The sequence below is a fragment of the Phyllostomus hastatus genome, unplaced genomic scaffold, assembly GCF_019186645.2.
Source record: "Phyllostomus hastatus isolate PE091 unplaced genomic scaffold, TTU_PhHast_1.1 phas_scaffold_585, whole genome shotgun sequence".
In the NCBI taxonomy this organism is placed as follows: Eukaryota; Metazoa; Chordata; class Mammalia; order Chiroptera; family Phyllostomidae; genus Phyllostomus; species Phyllostomus hastatus.
In genome coordinates, this window is record NW_025334037.1 from 11892272 (window position 1) to 11911975 (window position 19704).

At 37.5% G+C, this 19704-nt stretch overlaps 1 protein-coding gene across 3 annotated transcripts in view; it reads left to right on the forward strand.

Annotated features, from left to right (window-relative positions):
- The first annotated feature begins 2419 nt into the window (after nucleotides 1-2419).
- Nucleotides 2420-19704, forward strand: part of GAS2 (growth arrest specific 2) — a 115619-nt gene continuing 98334 nt past the window's right edge. Inside the window, exons 1-2 of one of the 3 annotated variants that reach the window (XM_045825449.1) lie at nucleotides 2420-2483; nucleotides 10694-10858. In XM_045825449.1, the coding sequence (XP_045681405.1) occupies nucleotides 10714-10858 (145 nt within the window). In that variant the 5' untranslated portion in view covers nucleotides 2420-2483; nucleotides 10694-10713. The other 2 variants (XM_045825448.1, XM_045825447.1) reach the window with 2 other exon arrangements.

The following is a 19704-nucleotide window of genomic DNA, read 5'->3' on the forward strand; positions in this document are numbered from 1 at the left end:
CCAGGGCAGGTTTTTAACTGCTTTCTGTATTGTTATTATCTCTTACTTCTAAGGCAACCACATGCCATATTTAATAGCCCTTTTGAAGCTACTTAGGAATATAAGAATATAAGAAGATATGTATATTTTTTAAAGAAAAGGCACAGTTTATATTCAAGAGAATGTTGAAGATGTAAAATGCCCAAAACACAGAGTAACCTAAAAATTTTCAATATTAAGGTCCTCTAGACTTTAATATTTAAGCGATAAAAAGAAAAACTAAACCATGTTTTCTTTAAATCTGGTTTGGCTTTTCTTTTTTATGTTGTCGAGTTTCAAGAACGTGTGTAGGCCTTTTTCACCCCAATAGGAGAGGCATTTGCTTCCATTACCTTCACTTTGGTTCTGGGAAGGTAAGCTGGACCATGGTTTCCTAAGATGAACATGTTTAGGGTGAGAGAGACCAAAGCAAGAACATTCTTGGACAAAAAGATATCAGACAAATGTATTGGTGACTGATTGGAATAGATAAATAGAAATTTGATTTTGAACAATACAAAATAAAAATCAAGTGGGTATTGTTACAAATTCTGAAAAAAATCAATTAAAACAATATTTTGATGCCTTTTCAGAAATCTTTTGTATTACTTTTGCTTTGTTATCAAAAGATAGTCAGCCCAACTCTCTGGTGCTTAGGGAGAAAGTGCATATTTCTCCTAGCATTTTCCTTTCTACCTTTGCTAAAAGGACAGAGGATCTGATGCATAATTCATAACTACAAACTCCTGGAAGGAAGGGGCATTGGGTGAGTAACTTGAATGATCATGCTTTCCCAGTGCCTCTGTAAGCCTCCTTATTTTCCCCAAATGGATTTTGCATTGTTCCTGAACCAACAAAAACATGGATTTACACTTTACTTTTTATAACATCAATATGAAAGAATGTGACAAGAATATTTACATCTGGAAAGAAATAGGATACAGGATTTTGAAAATCAAAGGTGTTAGGTGTTTTGCACTCTTCTTCTGAACCCTGAGGATATTTCATTGGCTGATGAGGTTGGATCATGAAAAATTATCATGAATGTTTGACTTTTTACTCAAATTATACAAGTTCAGAAACTCATAATACTTTGTCAGGGCTCTAGGAATACTCATATATATGGTTACCGTTTGATACATTTTTTTATTCAGAATCATTTCCTCAAATTCATCAGTAATCTGTATGATTGGCTGATGTTTATGTGTACCCAAACAGTACTACAGGTCTTTTGATAATGCTGCTCTCCTTAAAATGATGAGGCTCCCTTTTGCCTCTTTTGGGAAGCCAAGCAAGAGCATGGAGCTGACAGCTACCCCACCAAATGGAACCAAAATAAAAGGCTTGGGGGTCAATTGGCCAAACTTTGCACTCTGTTTTGTCCCCTTCTTCATTGTTGTACTGCTACAAGCAAGTAACCCACGCAGTGTCTCGATGTTTGGGATCAAATAACCACTTCCAGATGAAGGCGGTAATAAATGCAACACACATCCTTTAATTCCATCTAAAATTATCCACATCACTTTGCAGTTGTAGATCTATGGGTAGTTTCTATTTGGGGGAGAGCAGGGAGGATGGGGTGGGAGCAGTTAATCACTACTTAAAAAACGGTACCCGTGAGAGGATCAGAACACCTGCGTCACAGCCATCGCAGATATGGGATGGAGATACACGCGACACTGATGACCGTGAACACAAAACAACAACCAAGTGTAGTACTTTTGGTCTCCAGCCAGGGAAAGCGGTGTTCTGAGGTGGCTAGAACACTCACTGCAGGAGGTCACCTATACATCAGCGGTGAAGCAGACTCGAACATCTGTCCAGGCCCTGGCAAGACTTTTCGTCTCAGACTACACGGACTAATAAACAACAGTTGGAGAAAATTGTCTGTGACATTCAACATAATGCTGTGCTGAGGCTGAGAGAAGGAAGGGTGGGATTGTATTTCCTTTTGCAAAGCGAAAACAGCCCAAAGTGTAGCCTCTTCTAAAATCTGATATTTAAAGAGAAGTGTAAGAAATCAAATTGTTCAATTTGGAACGAAAAGGGGCTGAAGTTACTGGAAAGCTCATGCTTCTGAGTCTGCAAAATCACTGGCCAGGAAAGCAAAGCTTTTCCAACACCCCATTTTAATATTGTGCTAAAGCCATTGACTGTGTTAAAACCCTGGAGTTAAATATGATCCCCTCCCCACCCCCGGCCCTCTCCCTCTTAGGTTAGTGTTTGGGGGTCAAGGAGGGGGCTGGAGCTGGGCCCTAACCTCGGAATCGCTGCCAAGGGCTTGTAATACAATCTCTCCCCGTTTGAAGGGTAAATCAGTGTCAATTGCGTTTGCCGTCCACCAGAAAAAAAGTAAGCATTTTACTTCCGCTCGGTCTATGTGGACTGATGAAATGTAGGAAATCTGTTTCTGGCAGCGGGAAAAATCGTTTTCCCAAACAGCACCAAGAGGAGCCATCAGAGAAGTATGAAGAGGGGCAGTGCGGCTGTAGCTGCTGCCTCTGCCGCCGGGCTGGTGGGGTGCGGAGAGCTGCTGCTGCAGGACCTGCTCCGGGAGGGGGCCTGGCCCGAGACGCTGCAGGAGCCGAGCCGGGAGCCCCGGCGCCTCTGAGAGCCGCCAGCAGCCAGCTCCGGACGCGGGGGTGAGCTAGGCGGACGCGCGGTCGCAGCTCTCCGCCAACTCCGCCGCAGCGTGCGCGCTCTGCAGCGCGGGGTCGCGGGAGCCCCTGCCTGCGTGGGCACGGGGGGCCACGGGGCTGGGGGAGGTCTTAAAAAATAACCCGGGGGACTGGGCTGGGCAGGGTGAAGAGCCACGGACTGCTGGACGGGCTCTGGCGCTGAGGGGTGGTCACTGCAGTGGGTTCCTCTCTGATTCACTGGACAGGACCATGTGTTCCTCATCCCTATTGTGGAACAGTCCAAGTGACCGCGGCGCGAAAAGCCCGCTGGGGCGGCTCAGCCAACCAGGGACCGAAGTGAGGATTTCTAATTAGCACAACGATTATAAATGCACACTTACTCATTGTGCACCAGGTCGTTGTGATGCATGCTGTTATTGGGGAGAAGGGAGCAGGGTGGGGGGTGGTCTTAATGGACTGATCCTGAATGTTTTACTTGAGTCAGGAGGCCAGGATGGGAGGAAGAAGGGTGACTCGAGTGATTTGGGGTGATACCCAGTTTTTCAATTGATGAGTTTGACAGAGTTAAGCTTTTTTTTCCTTTTACGTGAACAAGGAAATGCTAGCCTGTGAATAAACCCCCTTTGGGGAATATTTTTGCCTAGTATTGTTCCTTTTGAGTCCAAAGAGCAGGGTTTTGGAATCTGAAATTGTTTGGGAAGCAGAGGAGCCAACTTTGTTTTAAAGGCATTAATTATTTTGGCAAAATTAAGCTTTATCAGCCTAGTAAAGGAGATTGGCATTAACCTAGTCCATCCATCCCAAGTTTTACTGTCTTGAAGGGAGAGAGAGCAAAAGCAGGTTTTTACTGCTTTTAACGTTCTAGTACAGTTGGAGGTGGGGGTGGGTTACTCAGTGCTTTCCTCCAGTTAACTTTTTGGAAATTAAAACAATTACCCTCCCCACCTTCTTCATCTTCCTCCTCTCACCTCCTTCATCTTTATTCTCTCACAATCAAGATTTGCAAACCTTTTCTGTCCCTCTTGTAAACTCCACCTTCTCCCCAAGAGCCCTTTCCAACAAGGCTAGATCAGTTGTGTATGGGAGATCTTATGCAGAGGAAATACGATCTGCTTGTGCACAGGAACACCCATTTGGCCTCCTAGTGTTAAAATAAAGGCTCAGGCAGGTCGGATGTGCCAGCCGGGCAGGGGAAGTCCACCTTTCCTCCCCACCTGTCCCCTGAGATTCACAGAGGCAAGGCTGAGAACGAGCCCTTGTGCTCATTGCTTCTTTCCCCCAACCTCTTAGCAGTGTGGACACTGATTAACTGCAGCTGGGATCTAGTGTGCCCAGCCTGTCTTTGAAATCGATCAATGAGCTCCTTCTCGAGGAATGCTCCCCCCTAACCGTGTAGGGGGAGGTGGTGGCTGTGGTGGTCCTCTCCAACATGGGCGTCCTGGTTCTGACTGCCTAAGAGAAGGTAAGGGATGTCTGAGGCATGGGACATTGTAGGCTTTCCACATGGCTCTCTGAGTGGGCTCTGAAACTGAAAGGTAGCTTGGATTTCAGCCTGTATGCTACTAAACTAATTTAAGCTTCTTTATTTTGGGGCTAAACACCATACTTGTGTGATATGGTCTCTTCTTTACTGGGAAATAAATTCACATGGCAAAATTTATTTCCCCTGGTGCAAAAGGTCATATGGTTGCCCCTGAGTTTTCTAGTATCTTGTTAAGGAATCTTAGTTAAAACTTAAACTTTCAGGGATGATGAAATGTCAGGTCTTGTGTTAATCCTAAATATGTGATGCATGATTTCAGAATTTTGCTTCAAGCCTGCATTATAGATATTTGGAGCCTTTGGAAGGCCAGACTTAACCTTGGTTGAAACCAGAAAAGGAGGCTCTAACAATGTGTTTGCAGAGGAACTTGGTTACATTTGTTAAAATTGCAGCAGATGTTAAGGCTATTTTGGTATCTTTGTGGTTTTGATATGGAGGCACAAATAGGATACCACTGTGTGTTTTTTTGTTGTTGTTGTTGCTTTTTAATTTTCTCCTGAGCACCTATCAAGGTTTTCTACTCAGTGTTTTCTGGCTAGAGAAGACTGGAGTGCAGGTAGAACATATCACTTGTCAAAATGAGTAAAACGCTTGTGTAATTTTTGTCTTAAACATTTTCACGGTCACTTCAATTGAGTTTTTGCTAATGCTCTCCCCTTACATGAGATAGATACATGTCTATATATTTCAGTAGAAAGTAGAAATCTGTTAGCTCCCAGCTACATTATAGTTAAATAAAACAGAAAATCATTGCATTCCAAACATATAACCGCCCCCCCCCAAAATCTCATGACATTTTACCTCATCAACCTAGATGAAATTTTGATGGAAGTCCTTAAATATTCTAGTTGAGTTATGATTTTCAGATGGTTTACTATTCAAATTATGTATCCATCTTGGAGGGGTTCAGAAACCTGTACTAAATTGTTTGGAAGAATGGTCTAGTACAATATAGTTAAAAGAAAAAAGGGAAAAATGCTAATGTTATAAAAATATAAGAAATCAGTTTCCACTCAGTCTTAATTTTTTGGTTGTGATTTAAGAAGGAATTATTATTGCAGGTGTATCATTATTTGGTTCAGAACAAATCATCATGGGGCTCCAGGATGAGAAAGATTCTTGGAAGAGAGTTAGCGTTTCCTAATATTGGGCACCAAGAGGCTGAGTAGGGTATTTGTAATGGCTCCGTGGCTACGTATGTAGCCTTGTTACTTTGGGCAAGATATTTTAGGCCTCCAAAGATTTATGAAGAGCCAGGAATTTGACTAAGTAAATCTTCTGTCCATTTGAATTTAAAGATTTTATTACATAATTAGGAAAGCTAGTCATGTGTGTTGTTTTTGACTTTATGTTTGGTGCTTCTTTGATTTGTGGACAAGTTGGTCCTCTCAGCCAGGAGTAGAGGTCCATTTACAAGATCTGGAATTGCTTTTATGATTAAATTTTGAGCTTTAATTTTCTGATTAGACCCTTAGGTTAAGATTTTGCATTCGTGACATGGGTTGAGAATATGTAGCATTGTAGAGATATTATTGGTTAGCCAAAATGAGTCCCACAGGAGTAAAGAACTCAGAATGGTGAAAGAGCCATCCTTCGTCATTAATTCGTCTAGTCTAGCTTGAAAGATACCATTTTCTCCTTCAAGATTTTGGGAGGGTGTTTGGCTTAGGGTATTTATTTATTTGTTTTAACTTTTTAAAAGATAGTGTTACTGGCCTATAAACTGTTTCTCCATTGTTTCACTCCCAGAGCACACAAACCTGGCCAGGCAGAGGTGAGGTCAATGTGCAGAAGTGAACAAAGGTGGCCTTTAGGGTGGGACCCACTCACTGTGGTTCATTAGCACTCTTTGTTTTAAAGGGTCACAGTTAGGGAGCCTTTGGGGGTGGGGGGGGTGGAGAAGGTGTGTCGTGACATCCCGTCACATTTATTTTGAGAGGTGTAGCACTCCCCTATCTTAATTAATAGCTTATAATCTTTACCTGGTGTCAAAAACCAAGCATAATTTGTTAACAAGACTTTAAAAACACATGGAAACTATTCATTTTAGAGCAAAACATTTCATTTATCATCCTGTGAAGAAAACTTTGAGTTTTCTTATATTTATGATTTTGTTTCATCAGTACTTTGTTTTCATGTCTCTTTAGCTTTTGTCCCCTCTTTGTGATTTAGAGGTCTACAAAGTATTCCTATTTTGTTGTAGAATTGCTGTTCTTTTTAAAATAAGTCAATGGAAGTCAACAGAAAGCCTATTTCCTCTGGTGATAAATTTAGATTTAACTAGTATTTAGTGAATATCAAAATGTATGCCAACACTGGCACAAATATTTAATCTTCAAAATTACATTTGAAGTGTTAACCTTCATTGCACATACTAAAGAACTCAGGTACAGAAAGAAAATGACACATAATTGGAATAGACCAGCTATTAAGTAAGTGGGTAATAGAGCTAGTATTTGACCACATGACTTCTGATTCCATTTCTAAAACTGCAATTAATATTCATTAATTAGAATTTTTAATGGAATCGCATAGCAGCCAGCTATCATATAATGTTTATTATTTTGTTCTTATTTTTCTTCCTTCCCATGTATTTTCTATGCAGTATTGCAATGCATTTTTTAATAACATGTCAACAAAGTCTAGAGATAGACTAGAAACCATCTTGGTCATTCAGAGCACACCTCTAGGTGGTGTGAAAGAATACTTTATCTTCAGAGTCAAAACTATGAGTTCTTCAGCTGGGATTCTGGAGCAACAGACTAAACAGAGTCTTTAAGCATATGATATTTTACTTACGGAGTCATTAATTTTTTCTTCTTCCCTTGGGCTAATTCACATCTCATCATATTCATAATGGTTATTCCAGAATCACTTCTATGGAAAGAAAGGAAAAAAATACACACATTCTTTGAAGAAATCTGTATTAAGTTTCTGCATGTTTTTCGCTTTAAGTTTTATTTTTCTGAATTCCAAATCCAGGGGGTTGAGTTATCCACTTTTAGATAGAGCCATAAACCTCGGAGAAGCCATAGTTTAGAGGGCCCATAGAAGTATTTGAATTCTTACTCCTCTTTCCAAAGTGAATGTCTTTGTTTAGTACTTGAGAAAGTCACTTATAAAGCTTTGTACATAATTAGATTATATGAATTTTAATGGTAACATCTTTCAGTGTTTTGATGCAGTATATAAAAAAAAGTTTTTTGTTTTCCCAAACCTGAACTTCTTTCTTCAAGTCTAGTGAATCATTCTTCATTTTACTTCCCATCTTTAAAAGCTACCCCTTCTCATCTCTTGTGGTTTTTTGAAAACCTTTGAATGAGTTCAAAAGATCAAAAATGATCTTTTGGTTATAGTTTGTTGTTTGTGATTTAATTCAACTCATCCACATTGATTAAACATTTGTTAAAAATTTTAAAAAGGTTATCATCCTGGAGTGGTCTTTTTATGTTTGGTAGTATATTTGTGTAACTTTTGTTCACCCGGTTTAACCATTTCAGTGGGAAGTTCCTTCACCCTGGAGCAATTCTTCCACACCCCTGCTAACTGGGTTCATCTCCATGGTTCATATTCATGCCTCTGCCATTATCTAACTCCAAGACATCCATGTAGTGAATGGAGTGACTGACTGTCAGCTGAGCCTCACATGGTGATTTAAAATACGAAAAAGGGACCATATTGGATTAAAATCCAAAGTTTTTTCAAAAGAGACTTAAGAGAGGAGTTCCTATCCATGACAATGACTTTAAGTGTCAATATATATTTAATTACTTCTCTTCTATTTCATGCTGATTACCCCCTAAGCCTTACTTCTCCCACTTTTACCTCCTGGTAAAAGGTAACTCTTTTCTTGTTTTTTGGTTGTTTTTTTTTTTCCCTTTGTAATTTTGATTATCTACAAAACAGCATAACAAAAATTGCTTCATTACTCTTGCTGTTTTTACCTAATGATCATCTATAAATATTAGAAGATAGTTTGAATCACATTTCTGGCAAAATACAGGACCGACTACATGAGAAATAAATGTGCCACTGTCAAGAAAATAAAAACGTCACTGTTCAGAAGTACTGAGGGGAAGGATTGTGTCCCTCTGGCTCACTGACACTGTTACACGCCATTAGGCCTACTGTAAACTATCCCTTGATGAATTCTTTGCTGGACAATGCGCTTAAGAATCTGAGGTGTCTTCTTGCTTTTACAGAGCAGAATAGGACTCTGATGCTTAAATGGAAGTTGCAGAACACATAATAGGATGTAGCTAAAGTTACTGACCTACCACATCTCACTTTCAGGAAAGTAGTGGGAGAGATTGTGTCTTGAGAAGAAAGGCATTTTAGAGGTAACCCTTTTAAGATTTCAATTAGTTATTTAAATGTATGAATCATGTGCTTAAATGTAATATTACTTAAATGTTTGTCTCTGAGGCTGGCTAGCCTATAGGAATCCTAACCAGTTCCAAGGAGATGTTTTGTTTTCCGGTGACTAGACCTATTTTTAAAAGAATTGGGGCAAAAATGTTTTAGGTGTCTTATGTATGATGATGAGAGTTGGAGAAAATTTTAGGGCTTTGTCTGAATAATGTGACAATTAACTAGAAAAGAATAGGTGATGGTAATGTTCTGGTTCCTATAATGATAATTTAGTAACATATGACAAGGTATATTAGCACTGTTTGCACTGGTTCATTAGAGATACTTAGATTTATAAAAAATCTTTTCAAAGGAAATTTGTGGTAATTTTTTTTGCAAAAAAAATTACTCCAAAGCATAGTTGTTTCAAAATGCAGTAATCTGTGCTTTTAAGTTACATGTTTATGACACCTTTTAGGTGTTTACGCTCTAGCTGCCCTTTCTGATACTACAGCAGAGTGGGAGATGGTTGCACTTTGCATTTTTCTGAACACCAATATCTTTCTTTGTCTTAAAAAGCAGTCTTTAAAAGACAAAAGTTGTCCTGTGATAAAAGAATTAGACTTATGTAAAATTTCAAAGAATAGAACTGACAAGAGTGTATATATGCTCATATTGATAACTAAAAGATATAATTATTGAAATATAGCTGTAAACCCCATTATATCATATGAATCTTACTTCTTGCCAGTTGTATTTTCATTTTGTTCAGTAATAATGTAATGCATTTAGTTATTTCATATGCACTACTGGTGTACATAATAGAGTCCTACACATTGTTAAACTCATGAGTTTGTTACTTTAGCTGCTTCAGTGTTATTTCTATAGTCTTAGGTCCTATAAGTAATGCACACGAAAGTGCTATGTTCAAGACCAGGTATATTTTCAACTTTTCTACAACCCACCTAGGGGACCGTGATACCCATAAGGTGACCAGGTTAATGATATCAACTTTTATTTTGTAGATGTAAGGTTATGTGTTTTTAAATCCTTACCCGAGAATTTGTTTTAATGATGAGAGAGAGAGAGAGAGAGAGAGAGAGAGAGAGAGAGAGAGAGAGAGAGAGAGAGAAATATTGGTTGCATCCCGCATGCGTCCCCAAACCCATAACCTAGGTATGTGCCCTGACCAGGAATTGAACCGGCATATGGGATGACACTCCAACCAACTGAGCTACCTAGCCAGGGTTGTAGATGTAAGATATTGAATCATTTCTACAGGAAAGATGATTGCAAACAAAACCTAGGATGAAAAACCCATAAAGTGAAAAGATACGAAGTAAGACAAAAGAAAAACTTGCAGCAGTAATTGTTAGAACGATGGTGTTATTCTTGGGTTATACTGTGATTTCTTGAGGAATCTATTTTGTAAAATGTGTCATTCAGGAAAAAGTATGAAGACCCGGATTCAAACCTGACTGTGCTATGATCTAGCTGTACATTCTTGGTTAAGTCACTGATTGTCTCTGGTTTTTGTTTTCATTAACTGTAATACAAGATAAATATAGTAGGGACTCTTTGAAAGCACTTCCTACCCTGTCTCCCACCCAGTTCTCTGAATTGTGAATCCATGACTGCTCAGCCATCTGCAAAAAAGCAAGTACTGTCCTTTATCCTATAGGAAGTGATTTTAAGGGCAGTGACCATATGTGTGTAATGAATTGTGCAAATATTGTCACTGCTGGCACACAGTCCTAAAGTTCTGTAATTTTTGTTTCAAAAACGAATGCAATGTGAGTTTACAGTTTGGATATTAAAATTTTAGTCAACAGCTTTGCTTGCTTTTGAGTAAGTAGAGTTTCTTGTTTTAGAAACTGACTCTTTTTAAATGTGATGTTTTGCACAAGCTTAGTGCTTACTGTTTGATTCGTCTCTGACCTTTGGTTGCTGCTATTTTCTACCAAGTGGCTGGTTAACAGTGATAGGACCAGTAAAGATAGCAGTGTTTCCTGGGGTTTAATCATTAATAACCTGACCTGTCATCAACATTTCCATGGATCTGGTTCCTTCCTTTGTCATTGGCACCAACATTTTAATAAGAAAGTCTGAATGAAAAGCAATTACTCTTTTGTTTCCAAAACAGGTATTACAAGTGGATAAATAATGTGCACTGCTCTGAGCCCAAAGGTACGCAGTGGACCTGGCCTCTCTGATATGCATCAGTATAGCCAATGGCTGGCCAGCAGACATGAAGCTAATTTGCTACCGATGAAAGAAGATCTGGCCTTGTGGTTAACCAATCTATTAGGTAAGGTTATAAGATCTCGTTTTGTGAGCAAAGATAACAGCTTTTTTTATTTTTTTATCCTCCTATAGTGTCCTTCACCTAAGCATGTGATAGTGCCTTGGAAAGAAAGATTTCATTATTTGGGTATTGCATCTGGGAAACCTGAAGCATGTGGAAAATTTAAATGAATTTCCTGATGTCTCTCACAGTAACTGTGCTTAGTCATTCCAATATCCTTCATTGATATGTGGTCAAATTACTTATTTCATCTATATGCTGATCTGATTTATTTTTTACTTTTCCTTTATGCCACTGACGAATCCGACCTGTTCTTTGGACATTGCACAGGCCATAGTCTGTGAAATCTGACGTCTAAAATGAGAGTGCTCTGCCCTACTTTTATAGCAAACCTTCTAAAACTGCTGAATACCCAAACTCTAGAATAAACATAGCTCTCCTTTGTCCAAATGAGCTGACTAGAGTCACCCAAACTTGAACTAAAATTTTTCTTTTCATTTCACTTTTGTTTGTAGGTATTCTTCTAAAAGTACCATCTCTGAGAAAAATGCTACCTTACACTAAAGCTGTCTCTTTTTAAATTTCTATTGTGTGGGCATAGTCATAGGATAAAATTTTAACCATGTGCATTTAAAGGATCATTATATATAGAAACACTATTTTCACCAATAGTTTTTTTTTACCAAGAATACACTTGATTTATGATCTGAGAGAAGGACCCTTATTGATATATAAGATAGTAGGTTTGAATATCGAGTAAACATATAATTTATATGGTCCTTTATCATTTGCAAAAGGAACTTTGCCAACATTATTTTATTACTTAAAGAATCATTCAAGGTCAGTGTTTTTATTCCCACTTTATACCTGAGGAATCTAAAGAACTTAGTGAGAAGCATCCTGTCCACCTGAACTCTCAGCAAGGTTTGGAAAGACTTTAGCATGTTTTAGCAAGATTTTCCTTTTGCTCACCAAGGCTCTGCATTTTTCATGGGTTTTTGCTTTTTTGTTCTTTGCCTTTATGTTAGAGTTAGGATGCTTTCTTTTCCCACCATGTGCGCAGTATTTGGACCATTCTATGCAGTCTAACTAGGGCTACAGTGTGAGAGTATGCTGCATGTTATACCTTCCACAAGGGCGCCCAGCCAGAGGGTGAGGGCAGAGCTGCAGAGACAGTCCAGGGGACCCTTCCCCATGCTGTGGGGCTGTGTTCACAGGAAGGAAGAGGCTACCCCCTTTTGCAATTCACCCGTGCAAAGGAGGAACTTTTATCTCCATCACATAGAGGGAGTCAACTTAACATAAGCAAGTGGATTTCCTCTTTATTTTTGTCCTTCTGAGGGTCACTGATGATTGTTTCACTAATAATTTATTATTAACTTTGAGCTGTCTTTAGATATGGGCTATCACAAGTATGCAGTATAGAACAGACGATAAGAGAACAGACTTGATGTAGACCGCCTGTGTTTGAACCCTGGAACTGTGACTTACTAGCAACATGATAATTGGGCAAATTACTTAACCTCTCTGGGCCTCAGTTTCCTCATCTGTGAGGTGGCAGTAACAGCAGAGCCTACTTTGTAGGGTTGCAGTGGGATTACGTGGACTGCTTAGCAAGTGCCCTGACATTTTGTAAGCACTATATATGTTATTGCTATTTTAATTATATAGTTCAGTGCTCCTCTTAATTTGACTTTGTGGATAAGTTTATTTATTGAACAAATATTTGAGTGTGCAGAAGCATAAAGTATTAGTTTAAAAATATGGACACTGGAATTAGGATGCTTGGATTCAAATCTCAATTATCTCTCTTACTCGCTCTGTGATACGGAGGTGTCTAAATGCACTGTACCTCGACTTTTTCATCTACAAGATAAGTAAAATGCTAGTACCACCCTCAAAGGATTGTTGGGAATTTGAATGAGTGATCACATTTAGAATAAGGTTTGTTACACAGTCATCAACTAGCTGTCATGAATACGAACTATTGTATTTTTGTGTTCCAGGCACAGGTTAAGTACTGGTGGGTAAGTGGTGATTAAATACAGACATAATGCCTGTTCTTAGAGATGTTGATAATGAAACATTAAACAAGGTATTGAATACATAATTCATTAATTGGGCTTGTTATAAACACTTAAAGATACAGGTTGAAATAAGAGTGTAAAAACAAGGAGGTGGTCGTGGGACAAAGGATTGCAGGACTTGAGAGGCTTATATGTGTTTCAATGGAGGACTGAAGTATGATGAATCTCTAGCCAGATGGAGCATGGGAGAGGAGCCTGGGTCAGGGAATGGCATGTGCTGAGACAGAAAGGAGTTTGGTACCTGGGAAGAACTGAATGAAGGCTAGTGTCAAATGTGCAGATCAAGAGAAGAGATTAATGACACTTGCAGGTGCTAGATTGTACACTGCTTAAAAGACCATGTTAAGGAACTTTATAATTCATAGTATGACCAGTGAGGAACTGTGAGGTTCTAGACAGAGGAGATGGTGATTAATCAGAGTATAGCCTGATTATACAGGGACGTTCCAAGGTCCCATGACTTGTCATCAAAGGCATTTTATTTGGTGAATGTGATCACTTACAAAGCAGCTTGATCAGTGTGAGCAGCCCAAGACAACCTCAAAGAATAGAGAGTCACTGTGTGTGTAATGGAAAGATCCTTGGAATAAGAATCAGGAGACCTGGCTCCTAACAGGACGTCAGGAGACCTGGCTTCTGGTTCTGGCTCTGCCTCCCAGTAGGAAGCTTGCCCAAAGCCAGTCAGCTATCTTTTCTGGGCTCCGTGTCCTCAACCATAAAACGAAGGGGTTGGAGTGGATGATCTCTAATGTCCTTTCCAGTTCCAAAAGTCTCAGTTTCCAAGAAATCCATCTCTTCAAACCCAGTTTGAGATCATCAATATGCATAAACAAGGAGAAAATAATTTGCATAAATGAATAATTTTTTTAAAGAATAGACTAATTTTTTTTTAATGCTAGCAGTTGGTAACACAAATGCAACTGATGGCTTGTGAGATTTTCTCAGAATAGGAATCTCAAAAGAATTTCAAGATATTGTAAAATACCACCTTGTGTTGACTTAAATTCATAAAAGTAGATATAGATAATAGACTTCAAGTGAATATCCTTATGGTAACTTAAAGAGTAGAACAGTAACTTGACATTATTTAAAAGTGGCAAAACATTTGGAGATGAGAAAGTGTGTTATGTACTGGAATGGTGATGTAGAGGGGAGATGGAGTGAATGGCTGTGTTGGAAGATATTTTTGTTACATATATTAGGTACATTTAGAATCCATATATTTTAGAAATGAAGTCAGTAAAGTGCACTTTAAAACTATTTATTGCTGGCCATTTTATCACCTCAGAAATATTTTCAAATTTGTATGATGTAGCTCTCTTTCAGTTCTTGCTTTGTATCTACTTGAAAGTTAGAGATACCATGAAAGTAGTTCCAAAGTGGATGCTGTCTTTGTATAAAGTATCTGATTTTTTTGGTGAGGTTAAAATTCACATTCTACATTAAATCTGTTAATTAGTTTTTACCACTATGATGTGGACCTTACTTGTGGAAAGGTTTACTACTTCTTTTTAGTAATATTTGATTAAAATGTAACATTTTTCTTTTTATGTCTTTCCAAAGAAGTGTTATGATAGTCTAAATTCAGATATTTCTGCTCTTTCATATAAAATAAATTGAAATATGTAGTTACTTAAATAACATTCAGTTTGGATTTAGAAGTTTTGGGTGGATAAAAATTAATAGATGGAGAAGAAAATTGTTTCATTGGTTCATAGTCAATATTTGCATTCATGTCACATATGGAGGTATAATGTAATTTCCAGGTATATAAAACTTAATCAGTAACACTAATACATACCACTTTAGATTTTAATGCATAGAATTAGAGCAGCAATAGAAAATTTTCAGACTATCTAAAATTTATGTGTAGAAGTGTAAAATGATAGCTATGCTGTGAGAAGTTAGCTAAGATGAGTAAGTAGTTATGGTTGTTGGGATTTCTTTGTGAGATAGCACACCAATGATGTCATTCATAGGACATCATGTAACATTTACTGACTACTCACATATCTTTGCAAATACCAGCTGATCTAATCGAATATACTTTTGTAGTACACGTATTATGTTTTTCAACAGCTGGCACCAGGCAGGAGTTTTATGACCAACATTAAGAAAAGGGCAGTAAAAGAATCCTGAATTTCCCTCCATTCTTCCCTATCAAGCAGATATTTGGCCATTGTCCCCTATGTACATTAAATATACACATTCCATTTTTATTTTTGACCTTCTGTTTTGTTATTTTTGTTCATGATCTAGCTGTTTCCCATTTGTAATTGATCTGTGTCCTTTGGACATGTTCCAACATCAAATATTATACAAACAAATCTTGGGGAAAACTTAATTATCACTTTGAGTAAACAACATTTTTTATTTACGCTTTTTTTTATGTCATGCAAGTACAGTTGTCTTCATTCCCCTCCCACCACTTTCCTCCCTAAACAACATATTTTTAAATTAACACTCCCAGATTATAGCAAAAACCCACCATTCAAATAGATTAGGCACATTCTACAAATTTAATGATTATTGATGGACTACTGAAAATTGTTATTGGCTTAGCTTTGAAATGTTCTCAAATTGCTTATTTCACTTGTGTGCATTAATCATTTGAAAATGATGATTTACCTTTATCTTTAATTAGTATTTGTTTAACAACACTATATGAAATCATATGGGAATATGTTTTTGAACAATTATATTTAAGTAGCAAAGAAATTGACATTATTCTTACAGATTGCAGATCTTTAGTTACAGGCATATGTGTTTGAATACCTGTAGGGACTTTGAGTAAATCATAAGATATATTACAAATCAAGTTTTGCTTAATTGATTTTGCTTCTATTTAGAAATGCATCATGAAAATTGATGCTATGGTGACTTTTCCTTTCTCTGGCTTTCCACTAAAAAATTCAGTTGTTATATGCTTAATATGACCAATAAGTAATTTTCTTTTATCTGTTATTTATAAAAATAACCTATTTTCAGCATTAAAAAGTTAACCGTGTACTTACTAGAATTGGTGCTACCAAGTTTTGAACAGCTTTCTTTTCTTTTTTCTTAAAGCCCTTTTACCAGATTCATATTCTGCTGAGCTCTTACGTTCTTGATAGTCAGTAAAAATTCCTTAGAAAAGGTGGTATCTTTCACTACTTCAAAAGTTTAAAGAATCAAGTTCATGTTCACAAACTGGCATCTTTCAGAAAAGTTACTGCCCATTTTTTTTTACCTGCCTTTCCCAACAGAACCAGCTTTGTCTTGTCTTGATATAAACACAGGGTAGAGAGTGGGAATTACTGTGGTACAGACGATGATCTAAGGTTTCTGGATAGAATGAATCATTTTCTACCTCACGACCTTCAAATTTCAGTCTCAAAACACTCGAGTAATTCAAGTCAAGATAGCAGATGAATTCTCTAATTAGAGAAGCATACTGAGACTAAGAGGTGCAGTGGAGTTTCAGATAGAGATTGATCCTATCTGGTTCAGCTGTGGAGATAAAATATGCCAGTTTTCTTCTGCAGTGAATCAGGTCACCGATCAGAACGTGCCCGAATGACATTCTCAGGCATTCTCCAATTTCCAAGGTGAACTGCTAGTCATTTTTCAACACTGCTATCATTATCTTTACCTCTATGCTGTTTTTGTTTTTTTGTTTGTTTGTTTGTTTCTTTTTGCCTGAAGGCCTTTCTTTGGAGTTTCTACAGAGAAAAAGACAACTGAATTAGGGAGAGTGCACTGTAATGGGAAATAGTCATTTATATATTCAGCAGATACTTATTTAAGAAGTCAAACAGGGTAACTAAGAGCATAAACTCTAAACCTCGCTGTCATGGTTTAAAGAGCCAGATTCACTGTGTGACCGTAGGCAAGTTACTTAATCTTAGGGTCTCAGTTTCATCAACTATAAAATGGGTAGAGTGGGAGCACCCAACCTCATAGTTTTGTGAGAATATTAAAAACAGGAATACATGTAAAGTGTCTGGCATGCAGTAAGAACTCAAATCTTAAATAGCATTAAATGCTATCATGTCTTTAGGAATCTGAGTTTAGTACTACAAACTTACTGGCAGGAAAACATTCTTCCTCAGCAAAGTGTAAGATTAAAGGGCTTCTTTTTTCTGATGCTGGCTCTATTGTAAAACACTGTAGGTTGATACTTAATCTTAATGGAAATTATGGCGAGCATGTATTTCTGGGAGGAATCCACTGATGTGTACAAGCATGTGTGTTGATTTTTAGTTACCTGACAGATGCTTATTTCATACCTTTGTGCCCTAATATTTCAATAGGAATTGACTAACCACAATTTTTAACCAAAATCTGTGTCTACTGTCAGGTTGTCAGTCATGGCTGAACTGATGGTGTGAAGTTCAAAGCCTACAATTACAAACTCAGGAAGTGAAGACAATACCCCTAGATGAGGCTATTTTAGGTTAACCTTCAGGTCAATAGTCTGCACAACCCAGTGTGGGCAGTACTTAAGAAGATTTAAATTATCTGTCTATTGCCCTGTCTTTCCCCAAACATACCACGGACGGGGCTGCGGAAGAAATGATTCTATGTTACAAGAATCCTACTGCTTCTAGTATTTACAAGCTACTGCCTCAAACCAGCTACACAAGATGAGTACCTGCCTCTGCCTAACAAAGATGTTTAACTTTGTATAATACTTACCTGAGAAATTGTCATTAGTTCCTCACAGCCTCTTCTAATGGATATGTCATAGTTCAATTCAGCTAACTTTATGTTCTGTTTTTTTTATACTTTTGGTAATATTAATGCAATAAGAATGAGATAATATATTATGCCGTACAAGGATTGTACCTGATTTCTTACAATTATATAGTACATTTAAAATGTGTATTTTATGATTCTTAATCTTCGGATGGAAAATACATTACATGTGAAAGTTTTTAAAAATACTTCTCCGTCTTGCATTTTTCCTTCATTTAAGGCAGCACACTTCAACTATAAAGTATGTAACGGTGCCTGTTTTAGCCAAAAAAAAAAAAAATCACCTTTTGGAGCTATAAAATATACAGAATTGAAAGCTGACACCTAATATATTTTTCATTAGATACAGATGTTCAATGTAAATTCTTTCTTCAAGGGTTCATGAAAATCAGGACAACTAAAAAATTTCAGATACAATGCATAAAAGTGAAAATTATACCTTTTGGGAAATTGATAACAACTTTCAAATGAAAGACATTTTCTTCTTATAATTTATAAATTCTTGTAAATATTATAATTATCTTGTCACTTAACATTATGAGTCAAATCGTAAATTGCCATGGAGCTTAATGAAATAAGAATACCTGAAGACCTTATGTAAATAGGGAAAATCTTAAAACTAATATATATATACATTTTTATATATGTGTGTGTGTATATATATATATATACATTCAACAATTTTTAAATGTTTATCTTTTGAACTTGAGATTTAATTGTTAATTTTGAAAATATTCCTAATATTTATTCTTCATTCTTGTCTGCAAAATAACTTTCATATGTTAGAAAGCACGCACCAATATGGTGAATGAGTGATACAAATTCGGTTGTGCTGGCTCTTTGCATCTTGAGACTATGACCTTCATTCCTGAACTTAGTTGAGCTGCCTACAGTGTTGAAATAATAGTTCTGAATAGGCTGTGTCTGTGCTTAGAGCTGAGAGCTACTGATGTTTGCCACCTGCAGAAGTCATTATCCTAACTGGGGGCTGAAATGTGAACTATCCAGTAAGGAAAAAAAGAACATTAAAAAAAGAGTAATTCTCTTTTCTGTTTTTGCCTACCCTTCCCCCAAAACAGAAAAAAATTTTTTTTTCAAATGGATGTTTCTTGAAACCCAAATGTATTAGGTATTGTGTGTTTCCCTTTAAGCCAGTGGTTTGTCTATTGTTCCTTTTGGGTTATGTTTGACTGTTCAGGGATTTGAGCTCATGCATTTAAGATAAAAGTTAATCTGATGAGAGTCTAAATATAAAACTTAAAAATACTTCATTTTATTTTTCCTTAACCACTTTTCACAAAAAAACACTTGGCCAGACAGATAGAAGGTAAGACACTGTAGGCAGGCGCTATGCCCGGAACAAAGGCCTGACTGGTAGGAGCTGGAAGGTCTGCTAACGACCCTTGAAGGCAGGGTGCAGACCAAGAAGCAGGGTGTGAGGACGTTAGAGCAGAAAGTTAGATTAGCGGATTTAGAAAGACATTTGGGTATTGGGTTGAAGTAGATACAAGTCATCTTTTAAGTATAAAAGAAGATTAGGGACTATTCCTAAAGGTGAAGAATGACCTAGTGGGGGTGGTGTTTAGCAATAATAGTTTTAGCAATGAGTGTTATACTTACTGGACAAAAAAGTTGAAGATTCCAGAAATAGCCATGGGTCTTTTTGCTAGAGGTTTAGGTATCAGATCAGGAAATTTTTTTTATTAAGATTATGGTATAAGACACATACCCTGGCTGGTGTGGCTTAGTGGATTGCGTGCCAGCCTGCGAACCAAAGGGTCGCAGGTTTGATTCCCAGTCAGGGCACATGCCTGGGTTGCAGGCCAGGTCCCCAGGGGAGGGGGCATGAGAGGCAACCATACATTGATGTTTCTCTCCCTCTCTTTCTCCCTCCCTCCCCCTCTGCCTAAAAATAAATAAGTAAAATCTTAAAAAAAAAAACAGTAGAAGCATAAATCTACAGGATTTGTCACTAATAAGTTACAGGAAAGTACGACAGGAAAAGAAAATACTGTGAAACTTAGA